We start from the raw sequence: 9,879 nt of genomic DNA, 5'->3' as shown, positions 1-9,879 counted from the left end.
CCCCCGGCCTCTCGGCCTGGGGCTCGGTCACTCAGGCACAGCTGGCTGCCGGCGGAGCTCACGGGCGCGTCACTGCAACTCCCCCTGGCTTCTGCTCCGCGGCTGCTGAGTGAGCCCTCATCTGGGACTCTCCTCAGCTCTTTCTGGGACAGTGGCGCAGCTGCCCCTCTGTTGGTCTTCCTTGGTCTCTTGTGTTCTGGGGGCCTCTGGATGTCTGGAGTTTTGATCTCCTCCATACCTGCTTCATGCCCTGGAGGACGGGGCTGTGGCCCCCACACACCCTCTAGCAGATCATTACATGAAGGAACCTTTTAAAAAACAAAAAACAAACGCGTCCATGCTCACAGGTGTACACACGGGTGATCACACCCACAAACTACACCCTTTTTGGCTCCTACCTCAAAGCACACTGTGTTCTGTTGATCTTATGTGCTGCACAATAATGTTTAATATTTAGTATTTACTGTCATATTCCCATATATCATTGTGATGTTGTTTATTCTATTACTCTTGTTCTCTTCTGCTTGTTTTCTTTTTTCTTTCTCAGCAGGTGATCCAGGTGATTGATATATGCATTTTTTTTTCTTTTTCTGCCCATTCTGTTGGTTTTTGTTTTTTGCCCTTCTCCCCCGTCCCTCTTCTCAGCTGTTTCTCTTTCCCTTTTTCTTTCTCCCCTTCTTTCCCCCAGTCAAGTCTGTCCCATATTCAGCAAGTGAAAATAAAATAAACAATAAAAGGTGAATCAAATGGACCATTATGGCAAGGCTGGGATGGTCAATTTGGTAAAGTAAATCCGTTGGGCATCTTTCTTCGCCTTTAGACAACAATTCTGATGGCAAAAGAGCCAAACGGGACAGGCAAAAAAAAAAAAAAAAAGTGTGACATTTAAATCAAAAAGAGTTCAACTGGTTTCACACTTTGCCTCTGCCCTTGGTGGACTGGCATGTCTGTTCTGTTTTGCTGTGATACTGGGTTGAATTGCTTAAGTAAGATGTGTAATATACATCGCTATACAGAAATAGGGACACAGCTTAACATCTATAATTTATACACCATCTAATCATGCAATCATTCAAGTTCATTTCTTCTTAATACATCAACTGGATTAGCAGACACACTGTTAGAAGCTGGTTTTAAGAAGCAGCTTTCCAGTTGTGGTTCGGTTGTTCTCCATCGTGGTCACCTGTAGGATAACCGAAAAACTGATAGAGGTATCACTGAATAACACATTAGCTGTGCAGAGTCCTAAACCTGTAAACTCAGTATAATTCAGACTGCTTTGTAACCTGGATATTTGTCACCATTTGGTTTTAACAAATAACTATTAAACATTTTGTTTTTTGTATAGCTGTAATCCTCTTTTGTTGACATCAGCTGTGTTATCAACATGAGCTGAATGCTCATTTTAGCTAGCTAGCTATAGAAGTTATTTACTTATTAGCTTACAAACACATTTAACTTAACGAAAAATTCCTATGATGCATCAGGTCCTCCTGTCAGTCCAGTTGCTGTCTAGCACCTCATGCTGTCAGTTTGAAAACAGTCACTCATGGTTTTGGAGTGTAAACACTGGACCTGCTCTCAGCATCTCTACTCTATTTGCAATTCCTGAACAGTGATATGCAAGTTTATTCATGTCTGCAGCAGCTAGTCGAAGCTGTTGTCAAGATGTTGCAACCCAGTTTAACAGCATCAAGTGTGATAAGAACTACTAATAATGGCAGAAAGCAGCTTTATCTGAGGAGAATTTTATCATTCTAATTATACGCAAAACCTATTTACTAACACTGAGGGAGAGAGGTTTAAGATCTATGGCCTACTTAGCAATAGTTCTTCACCAATCTAAAAAGTGAAGGAAACCGCATTAACCTTTCTCAAAAAGTTGATCCTGTTCATCTGGATTTAGCATCTTTAGTAGAAGTCTGCACACTGAAGAAGTCACTTGTGTGACAAAACGTTTCTTCTACTGAAAACGAGCATGCATCAAGACAGCATTAACCCTTCATCTTGATTTAGCATTAGCTGCTAACAGGCCTAGCCAGAGCAGTTAACCCTGCTTTGGTGTCCCAAAGACTTTTCCACAGTAACTTAAGCCCTGAAATACTTTTCTTTTTGGGGAAAAATGTACTGCTAAATCACAGCAGCAGCATTAGCATAGTGTTGACACTTGACTATTGCTGTTATCACAGAGAGAGAAAGAGAAAATTGAAACCAGTTAATGAGCTCAGCTCATTAACTGGCATTAGCTGCACCTGTCAGATGAGAAGCTGTTAAGTTATGCCTGATTTAGACACGTGTGAAAAAAATGTACAACATAACTAACAATGTAACTGTAAACCCCTACCCCATAACCTTAATGCACCATCCAAGAAATGTAACTACACGTCAGTTAGACACAGCCTGCACTGGCCAATTCCAGCGCATTGATTGCTACTTTATCTCTGCATTTTTTTAAGAATAGCAATAATTATCTCAGTTTAAAAAGTAAATAAATAAAATAACAGCATAAATATAAGAACCCCCAAATGTCATGAGATTGTTGAGACTAATGAAATGGATGTTAGGGCATGAACGAAGAAGTAGAAAAGTCTCAGGACAAATATGTTTCGCTCTGAAAAACAAACAAACAAACAAACAAACAGAATTTACCACAACAAAGAGTGTGAACTCAGAAGGAAAAAAATCTTATCCTAAGGGCCAGCACATCGGGACACACACAGTAATTAACATATATATATCTAACCACCCACAAGCATAAATGTTGGCAACAAATTTGGCTACTTATGCACAGAAGTGGGAAGCAACAAAGTACAAATACTTTGTTACTCTACTTAAGCATGATTTTCAGGTACCTGTACTTTACTTGAGTAGTTTTCTTTCTGACTACTTTTTACTTTTATTCTTTACATTTTTAAACAAATACATGTACTTTCTATTCCTTACATTTTCAAAATGGGCCCATTACGTTTGGTTTAATGCATTTGAGGGGAGTTATTTGCACCACTGCGAGCCTTCAACTCATTTGGGCCCAAACAGTAACACATGAAGTCCTGTTTGTGTATTTATCACCAGGAGATGTGACATAAAAACAGATGACAGATGCAAAAACCTTTGGCACAAAGGTTTTTGCATCTGTCATCTGCAGCTGTCTATAAGTTGCAACTTTAACATCCAGCTAATCCTACAGAAGAGGAGCGAGCATAAAGGGAGTAATATTTTTATAAGTGGCAATTTAAAATCTAACATTTCAATCAGCTCAACAAGCATCAGCAAACACACAAACTGTTTATGTGCTGTGTTTTTCACGGTTAGTTGCTAGCTAAAGGTCCAGCTTCAATCAGAGATGAAGATAAGGACAGGAGAGGAAGAAGAGAGGTTAGACTGTTCAGTGGTGTTTGATAAACTGGAAATTTATGAAAACTGGAAAGTACACTGCAGAAAGTTGAATCAGTACTTCAACTTTTAATGGAGCATTTTTTAACACTAGTATCTGTACTTCTGTTTAAGTACAGAATGTCTGTGCTTTTGCCACCTCTGCTTATGCAGGCTCTACATAGTAGTGATGTGTCGGTCGTGAACGAAACGGCTCTTAGAGCCGACTCTTTGAAGTGAACTACGCGAGCCGACTCCTTATTGGGAGCCGTGGTTTTTTTTTCTTCTTTCTCTCACCCTCTCTCTCTTGCACTTTTTTTCCGCTTCACTCCGCACGCGAGCCCTGTGCTTGCGCTGGGAAGAGGCCGGAGGGGCGGTAGTTACACTCGCAGTAGCACAGCAAGAGAGTTGGAGGGAAAGAGAGAGAAAGAGAGCCAGGGAAACAACGTCACATTAGAAAAGTATAGTAATGATTGTGATGGCATGCCACACATGGTAAGCTCCACACCTCACCACCCGTTGATTCACTTTAGTTTAATTTACAGTCACTACTTTAAAGTATTCTACATATTGTTCAATATTGTTTCTTTATTAAATGAAACTGAGAAAATAACACCAAAAAAGCCAGCAGAACTTGATCTGATTATATATGTAGCTATTGCACACAATTACTGTATTTTTCAGAGTATGAGGCGCACCGGATTATCAGGCGCAATATCAATGAACAGGTCTATTTTCATACATAAGGCGCATCGGATTATAAGGTGCATTAAGCAAAACAAAACAGCCAGATAAGTCAAACTTTATTTAACTCATTCACAATAACTCTCAACATCGCAGATCATCTTCTTGCTTCCTCCACTTCCATACCATTGATTCATTAATTTTTAATTGTCACTGTGATGGCATGCCAAACATGGTAAGCTCCACACCTCACCACCCGCTGATTCACTTTAGTTTAATTTACAGTCACTACTTCTAAATATTCTACTTATTGTTCAATATTGTTTCTTTATTAAATGTATTTATTTTTCCATCATACCTTCCAATGTTTATATGGCGTGCACACATATTAACCTTGCAAGGTCAAAGTTCTGTTTTATGTTATATTAATACATCTATCTTTGTTTGAGTTACCTGGGGGTTGGCTTCTCCTCCTGTGTGGCAAAGGGCTGGGAGACCTGAAGTACCACTGACAGCCTAATTGGATTGCACCACATGCTTCATTGCCCGGGGGGTGTTTCATGTTTGTTTAATTGTTTTGTATTAGTTGGTTATATGGCAGCCATCTTGTTTCCCCCATGTGTGTCATTTGGTTTAGCTAAACCAGTATTTAAGTTCCCCTGTGTGTCATTTCAGGAGGTCAGTTTATCATATTGTAACGACCGTGGGTTAGTGGAGTTAAACTGGCTAAACTGCTCACTAGCTAAACGGCTAGCGGGGCGCTAGCGGCTATCGCTAAACTTCACAACGGATGGAGAGCGCTCGTGCCTCATACACCGCACGACCCCGAGCGTCTCAGCAGCAGACTGATAATCCCCAAATGATCCAGCAGGAGGCAGTAGTGGTTCACACCAGTCATTTATTTACCATCTTTTTCTACAACAACGTAACGCTGCTGACACCGAACCCCTATCCCGCTCCCACCACATAGAGTCGCGGTGTCAGCCAACCATGCCAATTCAACCCACTCCACAGAACACACATCAACTTCACTGTGGCTTACATTAACATAACACTAACACAACATGCGAATCAAACACATAGGAACTAGCAGAACGATAGAAAACACAGACAACACAATACCCAAAATGCATCTGGCTAACAACCCCAGCCAGGTCATTACAATATGTTTGTTTGAGGTTTTGTTAATTATTATCTTGAGTTTAGTCTATTGAGTTGACCTCTTTTATTGGTCTGCCTGTTTAAGTTTTGGCTTTGTTAAATATATTTTCATATTTTTGGGTCAATAAACCCCCCCCCTTTTTTAAAAATTGAAACCACCTGTGTCCTTTATGCTTTACTGCTTGGTCCCTGACAATGATCCACAACTATTTTCAGTTGCGGATGATAAAGGATTCAGAAAGTTTATTCATGCAGGCCCATATGACAGAGAATGTGCATCTTCTTTTTGTTTTCATATTTTTTCACGTTTATATTTAATTGTGTTGTTTCACTTTAAATTTGTTTAGAAGGAAAAAGCTGAAAATTTAAATAGTTAAAAGTTGAAATGTAAATGGTTGGGGTTTTTTTTGTATTATATGATTTATTTATTACATTTTATGTGGAGTGAATAAATAAAAGTATACTTACGGTGGCCCCTAGAGACGAAACATGCACGAACTCCAAAACACGTACAAACCCCGAAGCACTTAAAAACTCCAAAACACGTACAAAAAAGGGGCAGTGTTGAGCTTTTTGTTACCTAGTGGCTACACAAGCCAGGAAGTACCAACGACCGGATTTGGTGTGTGGTAGTGACGGGTAAATGAACTTTTTTTTTTTTTTTTTAATTATTTGAATATATCTATGAGTGCTTGTGTGTAAATACACAAACAATACACATATGCTTTCAATTGTGTAATTTAAGTGATCTAGGGTAGCTCTGTTTTGGAAGTCCAATTAATGCTAGAAATGTGTTTTGGAGTTTGTACATGCTTTGGAATTTGTACGTGCTTTTTGGAGTTTGTACATGCTTTGTCTCTAGGGGCAACCGTATATATTTATATATAAACATATATAAATAAAGCCACTTTTTTTTTTTTTTTTAGTAATTCCTTTTGTGCATAATTTTATATTGTTGTTAATAATAAATTAATTAAAGCAACAAAACACCCTGAAGAGAGAGTTGGTCTCCATATCTGTGGGATTTACTTTGCCTGGTATTTAATATATTACTGTGGGAGCTAGTTAAAAATGTAATGAACTGTGGGCATGGGCATATGCCCATGTTGCTCACTGGAAAATCTGCTCTAGCCTACTGCGCTGTCTTTCTGTGGATTATGCGTTGTTAGCTATTCTTCTTTGAAGGTAGATGTTAGCAATCTTCAGGTGTAGCTATGTAGATGGCTTTTTAAAAAATATATAATTTATTTTTGTTTTTCAAAATATAAAACAAGGACAAACAAACAGGCTCAGATGCTACAAATTCTTTTTATTACAAAGTAGATGGCTTTTTTATTTCAGTTGTAGTTAGCCATGTTTCTGTGACTGTAGCAGTTTCATGTAATTATGCATCCAAACAAACAGAAAGGGTAATGTTTTTGGAATGGGAGGATCTTTTAGTTTCTTAAGGTAGTCAAGTGTTATCATTTGCGAGCAATCTTTATTTACATGCAGATAAACCAGTATGTCAGGACGTAGCCCAGAAACAATAACCCTGGAGGTATGTTCAGCTTTTGCACAAACAAGTCTAAATGCATTTCTGTGTAATTGGAGACCTGCAGGAAAGTTCCTCCAGGGCTGACTCATGTAAGGAACATTCTACCAATGCATGAAATTAAAAACAAGGGCTTTTGCAAACAGTAAAGAAATAGAAAAAGACACAAAACACACACTTAAAAAAGTAAACCCCTTTGGAGATGTGTAGAACAAAAAATCTACGGATGCCCCCCAAAAAATACAGTGCATGATTTTTTACTGCAAGTGAAACAGTAAATGATGTCTATGGAAAAACCCACTTTGATTACATGATGAAAAGATTTTGTTCAGCTCACGATGTCTGCTGTTGTCAGGCAGCGTAGATCCAAATTTCATTGTGGTGAGTAAGAGAGAAAAATGATTCATATCCAGCTCCATTGTAAGTGTCATGATCAAAGGTTTTCCCAGCTGTAATCAAGGCCTCACGAAGCTTCTTTGCATTTTCTTGGCCACTCTGGATGCTTGGAGCGCCACCGAAAACCCTTAGAGCAGACAACAAAGCAGAATTCTAGATATCTTTCAGGTTGGCCAAAGACTAAAGAGATTTAGGCTTTGCCCTCCTTTTAATGCTTTTAAAAACTTGCTATCATTGAAGTTTACTCTGTAAGTAATTTTGCATATTATGTATGTGAAACTTCATAGTTAATTCTCTTTCTGACCCCCAAATTGGAATCTGGTGAAGCTTAGTCCAAAATTAATGTTCCTCCCTTTTCAGTATTTGTTAGGTGGTAACATGTTTACAGATTTACAAAATAACTGCTGAATTAAAGTCTTTCTTGGTTTTCTGGGGAAAAACTAGATAAATGGACTTGTTTCTCACCTGACATACACAGTGGCTTCAGGTTTACTTTCCAGTTGGACCAAGGGATCAGAATTTTCAGGTGTTGTGGTACCAGGAGGAATAAACCAGGACAAGGCAAATTCAGGATCACCTTTACCATCTGTGACCTTGACCAGTGCAGGCCAAGTGTCACTAGAGATCTCAAAACCTGAAAGAGAAAAAGAAAGAAAAACATGCTTGAAGGTGCATTTTACTGAAAATGTGTGGGGCTGCAGAAATTCAGAGCTAAAACATTTCTGAAATAAGTCAGTGATTTATGAAATTTTATAGTCTTTAAATATTTTTTTTAAATTCAATACATTTTTTAATAAGAAAAATGACTCCATGCTATATCAAGTATTTCTTTAATATGGACAATAAAACAGTACAAATGTGTTTAAGTTACAAATTTTAGATTTGAGCTCCCCTTTTTCTTCTTTCTTTCAGTTTTGAATAAAAATCAAACAACTCTTCTTATGAAGAACTAGTTGTACCTGTTTTATATACTTTTATAAAATATATATATAATAAGACCTTGTCTTCCTTTACTTTGCTTACCTCGTACTTACAAGTGGTACCAGGAAATAATCAGTTTTAATTTTTGTAATCCTACGCATCAGTCAATAACTAGTGAATTAACTTGATTTGTATAGCTATGGTCCTCTTATGGCCCATTTGAAACAACTAATCTCTTGGATTACTGTGTTTGAAAAGAAACATCAACATTACAAAACAAACTACATCACACACTTGCACTTTCAGTTCCTCGTATACCTGCTTCAGTTTGCTTCTTGGCATAATCCTTCAGCCGTGAATTTGCAGCGAGGACATCACTGGACTGGGAGCTGTCAATCTTGGTAGTAATCCAGGTGGAAGTGTCATATAAGCGCACCTCAAAGTCCTGCATGCAAAAGAAGCACAAATGTTAAAGAACCATTATAATGAAGATGACACAAATTCTGTATCTGAATTGTTCCAAAAACTTACCGGGTAGGCCTCGAGTACTTTGTAGTGGGGACACTTTCCCACACAAAAGTCCTGTCCTGTGCAGACTGAAACCAGAAAAAGTGCGAAGAGTGCAAACATTACCTGTGCCATGATCACAGACTCCTGATGAACTGAGCTCTGGACTAAGTCCTCCTGTTTAATAAGATAATCACAGTGTAACGTCTAATGTTATGCAGCACACCCACATGAACTACACTGTAAAAACGATAACTAGCAATTGTTGATTTCACTAAAGTTTTTAAATTAAACTGACTTAGAAATAAAACTTTCTATTTACAACCTAAAAAAGCTTGTCTACCCAACAAATTTCTTTCATTGTTGTCCTAACTAAGATTTTCTAGACAGCATAACAAAGATTATCAACTTTTGAGCAGAGTTTCTGAGTCAAGTTGGGAACCAGTGGGAAACCCCGTAGATGACTGGCACATGTGGTCTGAACAAGTTTGAACTAAACCAAACGGACTTTCAACTGAGCCTGAGCAGACCTGAGCTGTGTGATAGTGGTTTACCATGTGTTCTAGACTAAAAACCTCCTAAGAAAATTTGAACCATCGTGGCTGGATTTGGATGCAAATTGCAATTTTTCGACCATTGAGGATTTTCACTTCTGCAGTTGGAGTGTATAATTCTTTTGGACAGGTGCTGGAGCTGCCGACCATTTACCCTAGCAGGTAAGCTAACTACATGTGTTATTAAGATTTTCTACAAGCGCCTAGGCTGCATCCTCCTGAGGACCCGGGAGAATGGAACTAGTAAAACACTGAAAAAGGCCAACAATAGCATTTTTAAGTTATCTAAGTGACTTAATTGACACCCCCCCCCCCCCCTTGGCTAGCTATCGAGCTGGTGGGTAACAGACGTCTCCGAAAGCGTCGGCGCACTCTTGCAAGTATATGTTGTCTTAATAAACTGAACAGATATTAGCAATTTACATAGCTACATTAACGCCTGAAAATATCTTAAAAGTTTATTTTGTGACCCAGAAAGAGTAATATTAAAACTAATTCCACAGGTAGAATTTGCACATGCGCAATAAGGATCGGGGAGTCCGATCCGTAACTTTTTTTCTCTCGTTTTTTTTCTACATTATATTGAAATGTTTCAATATTGCAAACATTTTAAGAGATGCTTATTATAAGGAGGACGTATTTCTCGGACAAATTTAGAGGAGTCCACTATGAATTTGGGCAGCCTTCGTCGCGCCGCTGTGTCGTAATCGGGCTACAAGCAGCCTCTGAAGGCTTTAGCTCAGAGTAGTG

General features: G+C 38.6%; 1 protein-coding gene across 1 annotated transcript; it reads right to left on the bottom strand.

Moving 5' to 3' along the window:
- Positions 1-6,506: 6,506 nt before the first annotated feature.
- LOC146656103 (uncharacterized) lies at positions 6,507-8,762 on the bottom strand. Its single transcript, XM_085427710.1, has 4 exons — positions 8,600-8,762; positions 8,387-8,513; positions 7,613-7,781; positions 6,507-7,274 (listed from the first exon to the last, which is right to left on the bottom strand). Exons 1-4 carry the CDS (start codon positions 8,708-8,710, stop codon positions 7,103-7,105), a joined length of 579 nt encoding a protein of 192 aa, XP_085283836.1. The 5' UTR covers positions 8,711-8,762; the 3' UTR covers positions 6,507-7,102.
- Between the last annotated feature and the right edge of the window lie 1,117 nt (positions 8,763-9,879).

This window comes from Rhamphochromis longiceps, linkage group LG13 (genome assembly GCF_057381845.1).
Source record: "Rhamphochromis longiceps isolate RC_006_pf linkage group LG13, R_longiceps_female_GT1.1, whole genome shotgun sequence".
NCBI classification, from domain to species: domain Eukaryota; kingdom Metazoa; phylum Chordata; class Actinopteri; order Cichliformes; family Cichlidae; genus Rhamphochromis; species Rhamphochromis longiceps.
The sequence above is the reverse complement of the archived record's forward strand: the minus strand, read 5'-3'. Positions and strand labels throughout refer to the sequence as shown.

Coding starts and splice junctions, on each gene's coding strand:
- LOC146656103 (XM_085427710.1), bottom strand. CDS start 8,710: ATGGCACAGGTAATGTTTGCACTCTTCGCACTTTTTCTGGTTTCAGTC. Junction 8,514..8,599: donor AAGTACTCGAGGCCTACCCG/GTAAGTTTTTGG, acceptor TTTTGCATGCAG/GACTTTGAGGTGCGCTTATA. Junction 7,782..8,386: donor CAAGAAGCAAACTGAAGCAG/GTATACGAGGAA, acceptor TTTCTCTTTCAG/GTTTTGAGATCTCTAGTGAC.